This window comes from Jatropha curcas, chromosome 2 (assembly GCF_041381405.1).
Source record: "Jatropha curcas cultivar XTBG-Jc1 chromosome 2, XTBG_Jcur_1.0, whole genome shotgun sequence".
Lineage (NCBI taxonomy): Eukaryota > Viridiplantae > Streptophyta > Magnoliopsida > Malpighiales > Euphorbiaceae > Jatropha > Jatropha curcas.
This window is the reverse complement of record NC_143152.1, coordinates 962749-980768: the sequence shown is the minus strand read 5'-3', so window position 1 is coordinate 980768 and position 18020 is coordinate 962749. Positions and strand designations below refer to the sequence as shown.

The following is an 18020-nucleotide window of genomic DNA, read 5'->3' as shown; positions in this document are numbered from 1 at the left end:
TGTGTCTCAAATTGCTGATTTCAAGTCAATTTATCTTAAGAACAACTATATCACTACTGCAAGCTAATTCATTAATTTTCTTTCTTATGCAGGATGCCAAAGGAGATGAGTTAAAAATAACCATCTCCTTCAAGTTTTTGGCATACTGGAGCAAATATTTTGCCAGCTCTAATTCCCTTTCACCATTAAAGATCTCTATCTCCACTTTCTCCAGTTCTTGAACAAATGATAAGTCTTGACATTGACGTTTCCAATATCCCACATCAAACGAGTCTTCTTCTGGCGTTGGCGAGAACTAAAATTGCAAAAGAAACAAGAGTTATGAGTCAACTAAAAGCCATTCAATGAGATTTAAAATTTAAAATGTTTGTTATTTTCATGTCTTTGACTTACTTCAGCAACTGAATCTAAACCAGATAGTATCCACAAAGTCTTCAAATTCTTCATTCTTCGAAGAAGGGATATTATTGCTGGAGGGAAGAAGTCATGTCCTAAAGAATGGACCTTGATACATAATTTAGTTGTATCAAACAAAGGACTACTTATCAGATCCTGTCTGACAAGATCCTGTAACAATATGAAACTCTAGTTGATAAGAAAGTAGAAATCACATCTTTTTTTTTTATGGTATAATCAAGAAGTTTAATTCCCTTTGGGAATTTTTTGGCCCTTGCAGTAGAGGGCGCTTTTCAGTATATCGAATTTGTGTTCTCACCCATTACCACCCCTAACAATACCTTGTTGGTCTGAAAATCACATATTTAACAACTCCACTACACCAATTAATCAAAAACAACAAAGTAGGAAACTTTCAATTTACTTACCTTGGTAAAATAGCCTTGTAGATGTAGCTCTTTGGTCCTGGTTATACCAGAAAGAAGTTTGTTGCACAAAATATGGAAGTTATGTTCATTGGAGACAAGGGACAACTGAACAAGTTCCAAATGCACTAAATTTTTCAAAACAATATGATCGACCAAATTCCCAACCCAAGTGAAATATTTTAGATTAGGAGTAGAAATAATTTTCAATGATCTGCCTTTGGCCTTAAATGAAGGAAGTGTGGCTTTAAAATGTAAACTTTGGAGTCTTTCACATGAAATACACAGATTTTTAAATGAAGAAGGATTAACAATTACCAAACGTTCCAAAACTGAGCTCTTGATGTCAATATCTTCTAACCCATCAACTTCAAAAAGTTCTATTACCCTAATTCTTTGCCAAGATGAAATCCATTCACAAAAAGACCTACCTTCAACACACAAACTGTCTAATGTCAAGAATTCCAGATTGAGAAACGGAATTGAAGAGGGAAACAACCAGCGGACTCGAAAAAACGTACACCCTAGAGCTAGAGACCTTAATGACTCGCAATGATAAAGAAAATGTGGCAGGTAAAAGTCGTTTGTTTTTGAGGTTGGAATGAATACAGTTTTAAGGTCTTTGACACCAGACATTACAGCATACGTCAACCAACTAATAGGCAAATCTGAATGAAATTGCTGGGTTTCTAAAAACCAACGAATACAAAAAGATTCAATCTTTCTTTGACCACGTTGAGCAAGAAACTTTGTCAACTGGTTTCCGATATGAGACAATGGAGAATCTCGGTTGCTTCTCCACATATGTACAATCGGTGATGCATCGAAGGTTAAGGAGGGAGCGGAGAGGCATAATTCTCTGCATGTTTTGGATGTTATGTAGAGCTTAAGGAAATCAATTGTGGGAAGAAAAGAAATTATATGGCAAGCAATATGGTCTGGAAGAGAATTGAATCTGTCTGGGTTTGTGTTGGGGCACTTTCTTGAAGAAGAAGACGAAGCCATTAAACTATTGTTCTAGGGTTTCATGATATGCAAATTAGGGCTAAAGATGATTATGACGATAAATTGCTATCTGTCTGGGGCTTTTAAAACACAAAATCTGGTTATGAACAATTCTATTTAATGTGAATGTGTTTACACTTTAGCGTAAGTTTCCTTTTAATTAGTAATGGTTTATGTTTACACTTGATGTAACTAAATCTTTTCTAGTTGGAGTCTTATCCTAACCGGATAATGATTTGGTGTGTGTTTAGACTTGGTTTTACGATTTTTTTGTTTCTTTTTTAAGTTACCTTTTTTTCTCTCAAAAAAAAAAAAAAAAAAAAAGTTTACCTCTTTTTTTCTTTTAAGAACCCTAATATAATTTTATATGTTTTTCAGCTCAATATGTCAGAAAAAATCATTTCAGTTCATAATATTTCAACAAATTGATTACTACGTATGTGATTAAAATTGTTACTGCACCAAATTAAGGTTTTGTACCGCACCTACTACCTTCTTATTTTCATTACTCTTCAATCTAATAATTTTTCTCTTATTTTTATTACTGGTTCCATCTCATAATTTTCCTTTTGCATGAAGCGAATAATATTTGAAATTTATTATTTTTCTTGTGTTTAACATGTTTTTTTAATAAATATAATATTTAAACTACTTAATTATCATTAATTAAAATTTAATCTTCTAGTAAAATTCTATTTAATCAAATGTTTGATTTTATTTAATTTATAACATCATAAATAGCCTAACTTTAATTAATAAAGCTATCGGTTTTAGGATTTCCCCTTAAGCATGGTGTTTTAAAGGTTTAGTTATAAAAAAAAAAAAAAAAAAAAAAAAAAATACTGAATTTTAAAACTTCAACTTTAGAACTTCGAAAAATTCCACAATTTTTTGTTGAAATTAATCGAACCCAACAAGGATTAAACGAGAATTCAGACAAAACCGGGCTTGCAAATTCGGCTCGGTTCAGTTGTTGGGCCTTGAACTTGGGCTTGTGTTGAAAGTTGAAACCAATTCAAGAAAATGGAAGAAATTTTAGTGTATATTACAGATGTTAAGTATGCAATCTTGTTATAAATTTTACTGGGAATAGAGAAGGTAAAGAACTTTCCCATTTATTTTTCAATATATAACTCAGTAATTGAAGTACACAGAGATTTCAGGTTATAGAAACGAAGCTCCATAGGGGACTTGAAGAATCATATCAATTTTAAAAAAAAAAAAAAAGGGAAAACATAGATATCCATGTAATTTATTTTTTCAAAAAAGAAAAGATGTAAAAGCTGTAGAACCAGAAGCAAACATTGAAGAACCAAAAATCTAGAGAATTGTTATTAGAAGCATGAAATACAGCGCAAAGGCAGATCTTATTTACAGTCACTCCAGTTGTCTAGGCTATGCTCTTCAAATTCCCAAAATCGCATCTGCCAGATCACCCAAAAGCTACTAGCGATCTATGAATGATTTGTTCATGAGGTTAACAGCATTATCCATGAACTGCATACAGAAGAATATTTAAATTGTAAAATCAGAAGACTCATATAATTTACAAAGTTTTGTTTTGCATGCTTTATGGTTCCAACTTTTCTTTTATTATAAAAATAAAAAGACATGATCAAAGATCAACATGTACATAAGCAAATGATTGCGCGAGTAAATTGTAAAAGAACTGAGACCAGATCAATATCGTTTTTTCTTGTGCTTAATTACCTCTTGAACAAAGTAATAAAGTACCAAATTCCTAGTCTGGCATATATGTCCTTCACTCCAGAAAAGGTGAATTCAGTTAGACCAAGCTCTATTGCAAGTTAAACTACAAGTTACAGGTTCGTTTAAAATCAAAATCGCAAAACATATGCTGAGGAGTATACTCTATAGTAGTGTTTCCTTATTCCACATGCAACTGTCATAAGCTGTTGGAAGTTCAGAACAGTAGCAAGGTCTACATAGATCTATTGCAAAAGTAACACATCTATGAGAATGAGACTCAAAAAATCTTATTTGTTACCTCGTCACCAAGTCTATGCAATAATATATCAGAAATATTTGAGCATACTTAGTGCTTAACCTTTTTTATTGCTCTCAGAAACAATACTTTCTCACATTTCCTCCAAATGTTCCAGTTCAACACATATTAGTCGCTTGGACAATTGTAGCAGTTGTAATTATCTATTCAAGACAATCGACAGAAATCATAAGACTACTAAGTTTCTATTAAGTCAGTTTTCTCATCTCTTTTATTTATGTGCAAGTTCCATTCTAAAACAAACTAGGTGGATTAAACTATGCAGTGGCAAAGTGCATTTCTGAACCTGCCCTTGATTTGGATATCATTCCAGATTCCAGAATCAAAATATCCTCAGACCATGCCTGAATCCAGCAGCCTTCTTTTGACTCCAAAAAAGGTTATATTCATACAAAAAGCACAAGGTCCAATCTAGTCTTGCAATTTATCATGGTGTACCTAAACCTAGTAGAGTATATGGGATTGTGATTTCCCACACATTGGTAAGGCTCTAAACACAAAATGCATTTGATAATAAGATCGAAAAAAATCTACAACACAATATTTTTTACTAAAAATAATAGCATTACCTTTCCAAGCAGCTTGAGTTCTCGTCCAACTGGTTCCATAAATTTAAGGTCAACTTCTATCGGCCATACCTGTCCAATCAAAAGAAGAAAAATGATTAGATAATGAGGCTAATAACAGAAGGCCAATACAAGAAAACTACAAGCAAATCTATATGCATCTGCACCAATAAAAAACCGACAATATAACAAATTCTGATGGCTAAGAAAAGAGAGAGAGAGAGAGAGAGAGAGAGAGAGAGAGATGTACCATTTTCATTTTGGGCAAAGCTTATAAAACAAATTTTTTATCGCTAAGAAAAGAGAGAAAGGGAAGGAAGTTAAAGAAAACAAAGAGAGAAGAGTATCTCAGATGAAACACAAGTTTCGCTTGTGAATATCATTTGCCTATTACAGTTTATCTACTCCTGATACATATCAGCTAAGAGTACTATCAATATAACAGCAACAATCCATAACACATGCTAAGTAATCTGCTGAACAACAAAAATAAAAAACCAGCTAATCTTGTCCACTGTTACACTTATTCTAGCTTGAATTGATAACTCGGCTTAGCTGACCAACCAATACACCCCACTTTTATAGCTAATTACTTTCTAATGAAATTCTAACGTTGTCATGTAAGCAGCCTGTAGGTACTTTACGGAAGCAATTATTCCTGGCAAAGTTCATATAGTACATTATGCTGAAACTTGAACCATTTCGCCTAATCAGTCCATCAACATCACCTTCAAATCATACTTAAAATACAAAAACATTTTGTAAGAGATGGTTGGCCATGGTGGACTAAGCTCATATGCAGTTCATGCCAATCATGACCTAAACGGCAAAGCCCTTGGCCATAATTATACATGCTTTTACTAGAGATCCTTCCGAAATCTGAGTTTTTTTTATTTAAAGCAAAAATCAATGCATACTTCATAGAAAAAAAGCATGTTTGGTAACAGTGATGCAATAAAATGGAATTACTTCTAAATTTTAGAATCCTTCATCCTCCAAGGTTTATGCTAAAGTTGGACTCCTTAAGGCTCAGAAATTAAACTAAGAATTTCACCAACTAGCATATCAACTAAATTACTCCAAGATAGCAATATCAAAACCAAAATGGAAATTTTGAAATTAAGACGGGAAAAGACAAAAAAAAAAAAAAAAAAAAAAAGCACCTTAAGCCCAAGTAATCGAACGGGAGTAATTTGGCCAGGGACAATACAATCGGGACCGGCGGCTTCCACCATGGCTTCTGTTGCCAATCCACTTCCAATCGGATTCGGATGCTGCAGATATCGGCGAGTTAAGAAACAAATATTGACATGAATAAATTAACAACAGCTTAAAAATAGAGAAGGAAGAGAGAAACCTTCATAACGGAGAGGGCGTAAGTTGAATAAGGAGTTTGAGAGACGCGAAGAACAGGAGAATGATGAATTTTAGGAAGGGGCTTTGATGAGGAGGCTCTCCATGGAGCATCCTGTTGAAGAACAACTCCCTTTTTAGAGATAGACATGCCTCTCCTCCTCGTTTCTTCTTCTTCTTCTTCTTCTAGTCTTTCAGTAATAGGGTTTTAAGATTTTATCAATGGAAGATAAGATCAACAAACAGTTGAATATGTGGGGAGGAACGAATGGGGGGCGGACGAGGAGATGAGGAAACTGCCAATTCTGATTTAATGGATAGATAAATCGATTTTCTGCAATTTGAAGCAGCTCAGCCCCTGAGTTCCAGCTTTTTTTTTTTTTTTTTTTGTAATATAAAAATTGATTGTCAATCATTTTTTATTTTTACTATTTTTTGTGGGTTACGGTTCATTTTCAATCATTGGCATCATATAATTTATTAATTCGCACATTGGAGAGGAGAGAAGGGGAAAAAAAATCATATAACTGATTTTTGTTAGTTTTTCTTTTATTATTTTGCAAGCAAAAAAGAATAAATAAAAAGTAATCTTTCAAAGATGATTTGCTTTTTAATTGGTTCATTATGAAGCTAATTTCCGTGCTAATGCTCAAATTAAAAAACAATTTCACATTTTTTTTTTTTGCCAATTTATATAAACAAGAAAAGTTTGAAAATAGACTTAGACCAAAACAATACAAAATGATCGTTATCACTAGGAGTGTAAATGAATCGACTCGGTCTGCGAACTGTTCGTATTGAGCTCAAGCATGTTCATTTAACAAACAAACTAAGCTCGAGTCTAATAATATTTAGTTCGAAAACTCTTCAGGCTTCATATATATATATAATATTATTTTAAGTTGCTCAAGCTTATAATTTTTTAAGTTGAACTCAAACTTCAAGTCCATTCAACTCCACTTCGAGCTTTCATCGAGCCAAACTAAATTCTATCGGCCGAGTTTCGAGCTCTGCTCATTTACACTTCCAATTATCACAAATTTAGCATTAGGCAAGAAGATTCAACAAATCTACTCTTTTTATTGGTGCGAAGTCCCTAATTAAAATTCCCAGCCCCTATTCCAAAGAAAAAAAGAGAGAAAAAAAGTTACTTCATTTGCAACAAAATCTCAGCAGAGTAAGAGCTCTTATAAAATAAAGAAGAAAAATAAGAGCAAAAAAAAAAAAAAAAAAAAAAAAAAAAAAAAAAAAAAGAAATCATAAGAGATACTCACAAATCATTCTTCATGTGCAGCATATTACTAACATTCAATACATTTTAAATTACATTTATGGCTGCTATTTCTGATATCTTTTAGGGATTGGATTGAGATCAAAAAATAAAAGATGAACAAGAAACAGAAAAAAAAAATTTGCAAAAGAATAGCACCAAAATGGGGAGGAGAACTCGCATTAGTCTCCAATCCACACATTTTTGTTTATGGTGGATCGATCACCCAACCCAGAGAAATCAGTCAAACAGTGACCATATCTTCTCCCCCTCTCTGTGCTGCTGCGTCAGCGAGTCTCTTCCATGTTAATTGGCGCTGCTCTTCCACATCTTTGGCCCTAGACTCTTTCTCTTGATACTGCCTCTGACACTCTTCAAACAACTCAGCATCCATTTCCAAGAACATTTTCCGAACATTAACCGTAAGTCCATGAACCGCCTGGTTCCAGTGAGTCCGGATATTCTTCTCCAATGCCTCGAAAATTATTGGCAATATCACACTACGATTCTGGGCAATCAAACTCACTATGTGTTCATTGTTCCACAAAAACAGGGCCCTTTCTGCAACCTGCAACACACAACTTGCCTAAGCAAAATTTTTAACTGAAAAGGAAGATGCTACTCAGATTCAGATTTACATCTCTTCAGATTACTCCAGGAATTTTTATCGCTCAACATAACAAAGCATAAAGCCATGAACAAAGTTAGATATCAAACTTTAGTATTTTTAACATTATTCTTACCTCAGGGAGGCTCCCTACAGAATCAAATCATGGCTAATGTTGCTATGATATGACATTGAACACCATTTTAAAACACCAAATGCAGCTTTACCAGAGTATAGTTCATTGATAAGAGCATGAAAAACTCGGAAAAAAACCAGTTTCAGTTTTAAGGGAGAAGACATATTAGGGAAAAATTGGAGGTGGAAAAGGTAAACTTCAGGCCAACTGATAAGAAACCTCCTAAGTCCTAAGCTCATCAAAGAATCATAGTGGCTTTCCTAAAAATATATTACAAATGTACCATTTGTATGATGAAGGTGTTAATGACTCACCTTACAGGACCAAATATTTCTCAACATAAATAGGATATTACAGTATAAAATCACAGTGCATTAGTAACTGCGCAAGTTCTCTGGGATTGCTAGAACTGACCAAGTAAGTCCAGACTAATATCATGCGAAAAAGAAACAAAGCGAAAGCAATGTGAAGGTATAAGGAAATTCTTAATCTTGTATTTGTTACAATGTTGTCATATGGTTGCTAGAACGCATAAAATTCAGGGAAACAAAAGCTAAGAAACAACACAGCCACACCACATGCACTATATAATAACAGCATACTCATTAGGTACTAAGTAGTTAAGAAAAAATTCTCGAGGGATGGGAGTAGGATGAACTGAAGTTTAGATGGCAACAAGCAGGCAGCAATCTGAGTTGCTCATCAGCTATTGAATAAAAGATAGGAAATGTGCGAACAAGATGAAAGAGACAGAATAATGGTTGTTGGAACAAATTGGTATGGGGAACTCCACTACACTGGAATAAGAGAATTGGCAAAAGACTTCTGAAGCCAAACCCCAATGAATGCACATGCATTCTTAACTCTGATAGGATTTAAAATTAAATTCGTAGATAGATAGAATAACTCATATTCTAAGAATAAATCCACTTCAAATCTCATTAATTTTTAGATTAATTTTTAACAAATTAACAGCGTTGTACATTGTTTAAGAGAAAAACCCTTAAGATTCATCAAAAGCCTGATACTAAAGGCAAGACTACAACTATAATGAATAATTACAACTGCAAGCAACCAAGAGACTCAAAGTGCAAATTCAGTGCTACTAGAAATAAAGTGTCAAAACAAATTAATCAAGGGCATAAATAAGTTAAAATAGTTAAATTGCATGAAGTACAGAAGACCACCTCATCCATTGGGTGGTTAGTTATCCACAAATTATATCTGACTAGATGGGCATTTATGTCTCCCTATGAATTTTAATACTAATTGAAGAAACACCACCAGATTAATGGGAAGTAAAAGAAACCCATGAGCAAAGTCGATGGCTACCTTTTGAAAATATTAAGCAAGAAACTTCCCCCAACAAATAGTAAGTAATGTTCTTTTTTTTTTTTTTCCAATTTACCTCCCAAGAGAATGTCAGCCTATATAGTATATTACTATCATAAAACAAGAAGACAAGAATTAAATGCCAAATCCATGGTACCACAACCGATGCAGCCAACAGAACAAATTGCAACTAAACTTGAAAATATTACACTTCAATATACAGAAGCAATAATTACAATATACAAGGCAATATAACAAGTGCAAGGCATGAATCAAAAAGAGGAAGTGTGTAACATGGGAAAAGAAACAAAGAATTGAAAATGCAATACATATACAAAAACAGGCAATAGAGGAAACCATTAAAAACCTGGTCTAAGAAATGCATGAACTTTTATCTTAATAACGAAATTAGCATTTTAGATTTCTAAACACATAATAAATACATCTCAAGGCACCCTTCAGAACCAAATTATCCAAATTCCCAAATTACATATTTAAAAGCATAGCTCTAAAGAGAAGGGTAGCATTCACAAACCTGAAAATGGGAACTAGTGAGGCAGCGAGCAATCTGTCTGAAAAGAGGAACCATGCAGCGCTGAAACTCTGCAGACTGAGTTGCCTCCAACACTTCTTCAAGTTCTCCAAGGAAGAGAACTTCCTTCTGACAATTAGTCAGAGGCCAATACTTCAACAAACCCCTAATAACTGTATCTGCAAGCTTGTAATCCTTTTCAACAAACTGGACAATACAATAAGACAGCTGCTGATGATACAGAGATACTGGCTTCGGTTTATGCAGTGGTAAAAGTGCCCTTACAAGAAACAGTTTATGCTCCTCCTTCATTGGCAGTGCAAAACCATTTATAATACTCCCTAGAATCTCCAAGAGTTCCCCTATGCCACTGTGCCTCTCCGTCTCATATATAAACCGATAGAATATATTATTTATTGCCTTCCTAATAAATGGGCGGTGCACCATGAACTTGCCATAAATCCTATGAAGAATGGTCTTCAAATACTCCCTCTCTCGCAGGTCCTCAGAATCAAACAAATCAAGCAATTTCAACACAAAGGAATGATCAATATACCTCTTGGCAACCTTTGTATCTGTATCAGATGACACAACATATCTTAAAAGAAGCTCATAAACAAGCTGCAAATGAGGCCACGAGGGTTCTAAATAAGGCTCATCCTCTTCAGGATCATTAGCTTCTTGACCTGTGTTCTCATGAGAAGCAGGGGGCAAGCAACGGAGTATATTCACCGAAACCATTCTAATCATTTCCTCCTGACAGGTCTCCGTTATTTTTCCAGACCCAGATTGAATAAAATCCACTAATTCCAATAGCGTTTGTCTTTTGATTTCCTTCTCTCGGACAGATTTTAGTGTATCGCTAAAATCCAACTGGAAGCAACAGATTTGAAGCTTCCGGAGAAACAAATTTTGTCGCTCCGACATAGGCACATCCCGGAACAGAGGGAGGGCCTCCATAGAATTCATTGGTGGCGGGGCCACGACTGACGCGCCGGTGTTAGGACTTACTGAGCCAGGGCCAGTACGTGACGCATGGTTAACCACCACATTTGAAGCAGGACCCGACCCAGTATTGCGGGGCCCCGGTGGCCCAAACGCATAATCGTTAGCTTCAGATTTGGAGGGCTTCTTATGCCCTCCTTTAATAATTTTCTTCAACATTTCTCAATGCAAACAAACCCTAACCCTACAATTAATATCTCTAATTCTAATATTATTAGAAAGGAACCGAGCGGTGATCCGGGCGGGGATGCTCGGTCGAATTCCGATGGATCGGCATGCATGGAATAATAACCATCCTTAAAAGCGGATCAAATCAAATGATTGATCCAGCCATAACAAATCATAAACAAATGGATCTGATATAAGAATTAGAAAGGAATTGTACCGATTTACGAAACGAAACGCAGAAGAATCTGTCCTCACGTGAATCCAAATAGCGAGTCATTTGAAACCGATCGCCGGAATGCTGGTCAGGTGATCGGACGGCGAAAATTAATCCGAGTAGAGACTCCGCGAGAGAGAGAGAGAGGGCGAGAGCAAGAGGAAAAACAACAAATGAGAAATTTTAGAGAGGGTGAAAGGAAAGGAGATAATTTTAGAGAGAGAATAAGGATAATTAAGGAAAACGAAGACTAAACCAAACCAGAGGGAAATTTTTGTAAAGCAATCATTACATAATGAAACGCTTTTTAGTTGTAAACAGTTGTTTTAAAGGATCGTTTTATCTTGTTATCAATTAATTAACTAATAACTACTACTATATTTCTCTGCTCTGTTAAACCGTTTTCAATTTTGCATAAAAATTAAGAAAATAATTAAAATTACCATAATTTAAAATATTTATATATAATTTAACTAAATTACGTTTTAATTAATACTCTTCCAGCAAAATATAATCCGAGAGTTATTTTTTTTAATTCCTATTTGCTGTATTTTTAATTTTTAATTGAATAATAAAAAAGATATTGTTCCTTCAGTTCACGTGAATTATAAAATATGAAAATAGTAGTGTAAATAAGACAGACCTTATCAAAGTTTTGGGTTAAAAAATTGTTTAAATACCTTTGAAAAGTTTAATGAACCAAGCTTGAAAGTATTAGATAATCATAAAAAATGATTTTGTAAACGAATTACAATTCTTTTTTTATATTATAAACTGTAAATAAATTGAATTTGAGCTTTAATTTTTTTTTAAATCAACATATTTCGAATTTACACTTTTAAACGAGTGAACTCGAACTTCTCAAATTTAAATTGAGCTTAAGTATACCTTTAACTTAGCTCGTTAAAGCTTGATAAAATCTTAATTATGCCCGATTCATTTACAATGCTAGAGGAAAAAAAAAAAGCATAAATGTAATATCTTTAAGGTTAAATTTACTAATCAATTATAAAATTAATTATTAGATATGTAAATCATAATTTTAAACTTGATAAGAGGGTTAAGTATTGCATGATTTATTTTTATTGGTACAAAAGAAAAAATATCAGTGCTCCGTTTATTTCCGTAAAATAATTTACAGAAAAATAATTTGCTGAACAATATTTTCTATGGAAAATATTTTCTTTCACAAATATTTTTCAAATGACTTATTTTCTGTTGTTTGGTTGTAATATTGAAAATTAATTAAAAATATTAAAATTTTTATCTCATAAGATCATTAAAAATATTAATAATAATAGAAATTCTATAATTTAAAATTTTTATTGTTAAATATGAGAAAAATGCAAAAAAAAAATTATGAAAGCTGCCGATAGTAAATAGTGAATGGTGGCAATGACTATAATGATTAATAAATTAAACAAATATGGACTTATAAGATTTTTCAATGTCCGAAAAATGTTTTATTCTCTAAAAAATGGAAAGTTATTTTTGTCAAAAAATGATTTAATTTTCCTTTGACCGCCTAATCTGGCCCGGGGCTTAATCACAATTAATGCTCCTCGATTCTCTTGAAGAATCAAACTCGAAAACTCTTTCTATATATCCAGCCAGCCTGCTTTGCCAACTGAGCTATAATCCGTAAGTGGACAATATATATATATATATATATATATATATATATTATAGCTGATGTAATACAATTTTTTAATGCTAATCATTTGGATTCTTGTCAACATAAATAAAGCAATTTGTATTGGTGTACAATAATTAACTAAAAATTGCATTATTTCTATTGTTATTTTTTTTATTTTAATTGAATATCTATATTTGAAGATATTTAGGAAATTTTTTGCTTACATGTTCTAAACCCGATTAAGAGAAAAAGTCAAATTCTATTAGTTTGACCTTTTCTATCTTCCATCCCATTTCATGATGCAATTTAATTAAAGCATGAAGGATTAGTTAAAGGCTTCTTAATTATGACATCACATGGAAATATCTAAACATGCATATAATAACAAATAAAAACAAAAAAGTCTTTATAAAAAATGGGAAAGCTGTGATGCAAAGTGTAGAATTTGTGTTTAATTGACTCTGCATACATGTGGTTTATTATATTCGAATGAAATGATTTTGGAAGTAGCAAATCAAATGTAGTCTGATCGGTGTTTCGCTTATGCCGAAAGTATGATAGGAGGTATTAGGTATATTTGTCTTAACTAGTCTACCTGGTCTGTCAAGATTGCATTGCTAATTCCATAGCAAAAATATGTTTAAGTCAAATAAGTTTACAGCTCTAATAATTTAATTATATGATAAGATAATGATATTGTTCTTATCCAATTAAGATAATATATGTATTAGCTGATGTAAGATGTGCAATTAATTAATGCTAGCCTTTTGCACTCTTGTCAAATATACATAAAAAGCGATTTGTATTAATGTACAATAATTAACTAACTCTAATATTACTTGATTTGCAAATTATCCCCCTGCTGCTGCTGGATTGTGCACTAACGGGCTACCGGCTACGGGCCACCTGCCCATTTTTTTGGCAGAACTCTGACGTTGGGCTTGGGCTTTATTGACAACGTTCACTTTAAAAGCTGGCCCGAAAATAAAGCTATTCTAAGCCTGACCCAAAATGCATGTGCATTTGCGCATACAAGGTTAAGAACACTTGCATTTTTTTTAATAACGTTATTTTTAATTAATTAATAATCAATTATTAAAAACTTAATTATTTTAATTATTTTAAATTATTAATAAATTATTCAAAAACTAAGAATATTATAGAATTTTTTATATTTTAGGAAGATTATTGTCCGTTATATATATATTTTATAATATAATTATTTATCGAAAAAACAAGCTCAACCTAACGTTATCTATGGACAAGCACATTCCATGTGGCTGTCCACAACCGTGGTTAGTGGATTGCCTTTTTGCCTAAAACACAAGCCTCCGACATCATTCCAATGTATAAAGGTCAATCAAACTACATCAAAATTTAAAATTTCCTTGTCGTTTATTAATAATGGTGGGGTTCATTTTTGATTATGAAAAAAGACTTGCAAGGGAAGACCAGCCAAGAAATAATGAACCAAAGAACTCCTTTAACCTTTAACCTTTAACCTGTCAAATTTGAAAAGGAAAAAGAAAAAACCCAGAAATGTAATGTCTCTGTCTCTATTACTTTCCATTTTGGCCAAAGTATACAAGTCCTTTTCGCATGCTCTAATTTTGTCGTTTCCACTGAACGGCAATTTAATTTTTGATTCCTACCGCGTTTTAGACCAAACCGTATGGGACCAGACCGTGTGGGCCATTGATAATTTAGATATTAAGGTAAAAGTATATAAATTAACATTTATGTCTCTTCTAAACGTTATAATAGCAAACAATACTACTATTGTTAATTTAACCATCTAATTGATCAGTATAACTAAATTTGGTCAACCATGGAACCGGCGGCCAAGGTGGTAGTACTGCCGGTGCTCGGGTTTCCATGACCGTTTCCGGCGCCTTCCACTGGTACTTGTGATTTAATCTCTTTCAACTGTACATTACCAGCTCCACTTGAAACTGTTTGACCAATCTCAGTATCCTTGACCTGCTCTCTAAATTTCTTATAAATGTCACCTTGGTAGAATTTTCTTGTCCTAACCACCAAAATAGAGGAAATAACGCAACCAAACAGAGTTGCTGCTGTAATTATAAGGAAAGCCATTTTATAACACTGCACACCGCTGCATGTCAAGTACTTCCCTGCTTCTCTTTTTAGGCCTAAACCCTCAATTTGCTTCAATGCTTCTTTATCATATAAATGGCCAGCCACTCTCACATTTAGAATATATGAACCAACTGGGCTAGCGACAGAACCAAAATTATACAAAGTTGAGTAATACTTCAGGCCAAAAATTTCAGATATTATAGCGAACAGCAATGGCCATTGAGCTCCAAAGCAGAACCCAATAATTACTGAAGCGAAGTAGAGAGAATTTGGAACACCAAAAGCAATTAGAAGATGACCAACGCAAGAGAAAAGAAGAACAAGTGTGAATAATAGAGGACGAGGGATTTTGTACTTTGTTAGCAAGAATTCAGAGGCGAAACCAGCCACCGCTCGACCCAGATAGTTCCATATACTAACTAGTGACACGAAGGTTGTGGTGCTATGGCTTGGATAGCCAAGAGAGTTGCCAATTTGACCTAGATTGTCAACGGCTGTCAATGTTCCGCCAACCCCACAAGTTGTTGCTATGAATAGTATTAACATGTCAACACTAAAAAGTGCTTGCAGAATTGTGTAGTCTTCACCTCTATTTGGTGGGTTGAAAATGTTGTTCGTGCAAGAAGGTTGTGCCCGCGGTGGTGATGATGATGATACTTCTACTGAGGAAGGATTTTCTTGAGTTATTACTTTTATTGAAGACTGGTTAGCCAAAGCTGCTTTCTTGGACTTCCGGACGTGGTATTCTTCTTTGATGACGACAACTATTGGGAGAAAAAGTAGTAAAAGAACGATGGAAGAGCTACCAATGTACTCAATTCTAGTGAAATTGAACTTATTCTGCATGATAATTAAAACCATAAGAAAACCAGCAAGACCAAGTGAAATATAGAGGAGCTTGTAGAAAATTTTAAGCTCATTTGCCTGGCGAACGACTTCGATTATCCGAATTGTACGGAGAAATATGAAGGAAATAGCAGCAGGAAGCCAAGCAATAAGCAAGATAAGAGATTTGGAATCATATCCATACAAAGCATGGTAAATTTGAGTGAAAATTGCTCCACTTAGACCAACAAAGCTCTTCAACAACCCCAACACAGCACCTCTACTTTCTGGGAAATTTTTTACACAGGTGACTAAAGCTCCTGTATTAGCAAAAGCTTGAGAATTAGCTCCAATGCAAATATAAAGACACATCTGCCAAACTTTTGGTTTTGGAATATGACCAGTAACAGCAAGCCAAATCATAAAATAACCAAAGAAATTCATTATTGCTCCAATTGACAGAACTACCCATGGTGGAGTAACTTCATTGATTAGCCCTGACAAGACTCCTACATTACCACCCAAATCTTTAAAAAAGCTAAGCAAATTGAGTGTCGTTTGGTCATAACCTAATGACGTTTTGATATCATTAGAGTATAAACCAAACATGTAAGTTGCACCAGCCACAGCCATGATCAAAATAGAGGCAAACACCATAAACCATCTTCCCAAAATCATTTTCAAGAAAAAACCCTTCATTTCTCTCCACCCACCACCGCTGCCGGTGAAATAAGCCTCCACCATTATATATATATAGAAATATCCAAGAAATGTTATAAAGAATCTGTAAGAGTGGAGTGGCTAATGATTTGAGCTGGTTAACAATACTTAGTAGTGTATATATACACAGAAAGAAGGGGAAGGTACTAACTTTGTTGGGCTCAAAGGTGAGATGAGAATAAGCATAAGGAGAGTTTCAAATGGAGTTGAAATGTAGGGCGGTGGGCTCTCCTAGAAGGTAGGATTTAAAAGATGAGGAGATCAAAATGTTATGGGATCACACATGTAACATGTTGCAATTATATGACGAGGGAAAAGACAAGACAATACATATACAATTACGTCCACAACTTTTGTTAGCTCCCTCCATATCTGTGAGGTATGAACTGTCTTTCCATGCCACTCGTATATACGACTTATACACAGAAGTGACCGAGCCAGAAATAAAAAGATAGGTGTGAAAATAAAAATTCAAAATACAAGAGGAGCAAAATTACAAATTTTTATTATCGGTTACGGGTTGAAACCACCTTTTAACACCCTTTTTCTCCGTCGTTCAACTCCGTTGTATAAATTAATAAATTTCTTGCTATTAGAGTAATTTGGTAGATTTGGGAAAAACTCATTAAGTATACTTTTTGATTTGGATGGTAAATTTTTAGTGAGCATTGATTAACTAATTATGAGATAATGATGTATCTAATCGAGCAAATGTTAGCTAATTGTATTTTGATTTCTAGAACGATATTCTTCATTGTACCTACCAAAACAACAATAGTATGTATTCTTTATTGGATGCTCTTTGAATTCAAAGATTCTGAAAATAGAAGTTTTGTGATATTATGATCTTCATCTTAATTTTATCCATTTAATTTTATTAAAATAAATCCTACCATTATAATTACATCTCTTTTATTGCATCATTAATCTACGTATGCAAGAATAAGAATTTTGTATGGAAAATACATGCCATATATAAAAAGCATGATATATAGTATTTATTATTATTATTATTATTATTATTAGACTGATTGCATTTTATCTTTTAGTCAATTTTTGGAAATATAAAGTTATTCCTGTTGTATAATTCAAAGAATCTTGTAAAGAAGTAGAAGGAATAAAGAATAAAATTTGTTTATCTAGTCAAAATATAAATTCTAATAGTAATGTGAAAAGGAAATTATGGATAGGAGACAAAAAGAAAATCTATTCCTAAATATGAATAATATTATTAGTTTGTTACTCAATTATTCAGTTAAAAATTAATTTCTGCATATGTTCAATCGAGAAATTGTAACTCTGATTAATATGTTGGTCTAATGATAATAATTATTTTTTACCTTTTTAGTAAATGTATATCTCGAAGATTGAATATACATTCTCATCTTTACGCATATTGGCTGCTAATTTTCATTCTGATGAAAATATTGTGATATGTTATAAGTTATCTGAATGTGATTATTCCACATGTATCGAGTCAAATCCTATAAAATGAACAGAATAGGTGCAAAATATGTAGAATCCAAAAACTAGAGGTATCTCCAAAAGATACCTCCCGTGTTTTGATTTTTGAATGATGTGGTGATCCCTATTAAGAAACTACACGTCGTTTATACATTCTTGAACCAATTTTTCATGTATGAAACCAAGTATACCCTCCAAATGATCTTATCTTTAAATTCTTTATTAGAGTTAAACGACAAA

General features: G+C 33.4%; 4 protein-coding genes across 4 annotated transcripts; all 4 read right to left on the bottom strand.

The window, feature by feature from the left end:
* LOC105642395 (F-box/LRR-repeat protein At3g58900) lies at nt 1–2115 on the bottom strand. Its single transcript, XM_012227213.4, has 3 exons — nt 825–2115; nt 394–567; nt 1–295 (listed from the first exon to the last, which is right to left on the bottom strand). Exons 1-3 carry the CDS (start codon nt 1824–1826, stop codon nt 26–28), a joined length of 1446 nt encoding a protein of 481 aa, XP_012082603.1. The 5' UTR covers nt 1827–2115; the 3' UTR covers nt 1–25.
* A 953-nt stretch (nt 2116–3068) lies between these two features.
* Nucleotides 3069–6160, bottom strand: LOC105642282 (uncharacterized). The gene is made up of 4 exons (XM_012227059.4): nt 5776–6160; nt 5582–5692; nt 4422–4490; nt 3069–3323 (listed from the first exon to the last, which is right to left on the bottom strand). The coding sequence occupies exons 1-4, from the start codon at nt 5920–5922 to the stop codon at nt 3273–3275; spliced, it is 378 nt and encodes a 125-aa protein (XP_012082449.1). The 5' UTR covers nt 5923–6160; the 3' UTR covers nt 3069–3272.
* Nucleotides 6161–7038: 878 nt separating this feature from the next.
* On the bottom strand, nt 7039–11327 carry LOC105642281 (Protein phosphatase 2A regulatory B subunit family protein). Its single transcript, XM_020682509.3, has 2 exons — nt 9652–11327; nt 7039–7609 (listed from the first exon to the last, which is right to left on the bottom strand). The coding sequence occupies exons 1-2, from the start codon at nt 10810–10812 to the stop codon at nt 7286–7288; spliced, it is 1485 nt and encodes a 494-aa protein (XP_020538168.1). The 5' UTR covers nt 10813–11327; the 3' UTR covers nt 7039–7285.
* A 2880-nt stretch (nt 11328–14207) lies between these two features.
* Nucleotides 14208–16632, bottom strand: LOC105642280 (protein NUCLEAR FUSION DEFECTIVE 4). The gene has a single exon (XM_012227057.4). It carries the CDS (start codon nt 16338–16340, stop codon nt 14484–14486), a length of 1857 nt encoding a protein of 618 aa, XP_012082447.1. The 5' UTR covers nt 16341–16632; the 3' UTR covers nt 14208–14483.
* Between the last annotated feature and the right edge of the window lie 1388 nt (nt 16633–18020).

Coding starts and splice junctions, on each gene's coding strand:
- LOC105642395 (XM_012227213.4), bottom strand. CDS start 1,826: ATGGCTTCGTCTTCTTCTTCAAGAAAGTGCCCCAACACAAACCCAGAC. Junction 568..824: donor TACAAGGCTATTTTACCAAG/GTAAGTAAATTG, acceptor ATATTGTTACAG/GATCTTGTCAGACAGGATCT. Junction 296..393: donor GTTTAGATTCAGTTGCTGAA/GTAAGTCAAAGA, acceptor TTGCAATTTTAG/TTCTCGCCAACGCCAGAAGA.
- LOC105642282 (XM_012227059.4), bottom strand. CDS start 5,922: ATGTCTATCTCTAAAAAGGGAGTTGTTCTTCAACAGGATGCTCCATGG. Junction 4,491..5,581: donor TTCGATTACTTGGGCTTAAG/GTGCTTTTTTTT, acceptor TTGATTGGACAG/GTATGGCCGATAGAAGTTGA. Junction 3,324..4,421: donor AACTCAAGCTGCTTGGAAAG/GTAATGCTATTA, acceptor TTCTGTATGCAG/TTCATGGATAATGCTGTTAA.
- LOC105642281 (XM_020682509.3), bottom strand. CDS start 10,812: ATGTTGAAGAAAATTATTAAAGGAGGGCATAAGAAGCCCTCCAAATCT. Junction 7,610..9,651: donor TCACTAGTTCCCATTTTCAG/GTTTGTGAATGC, acceptor TGTGTGTTGCAG/GTTGCAGAAAGGGCCCTGTT.
- LOC105642280 (XM_012227057.4), bottom strand. CDS start 16,340: ATGGTGGAGGCTTATTTCACCGGCAGCGGTGGTGGGTGGAGAGAAATG.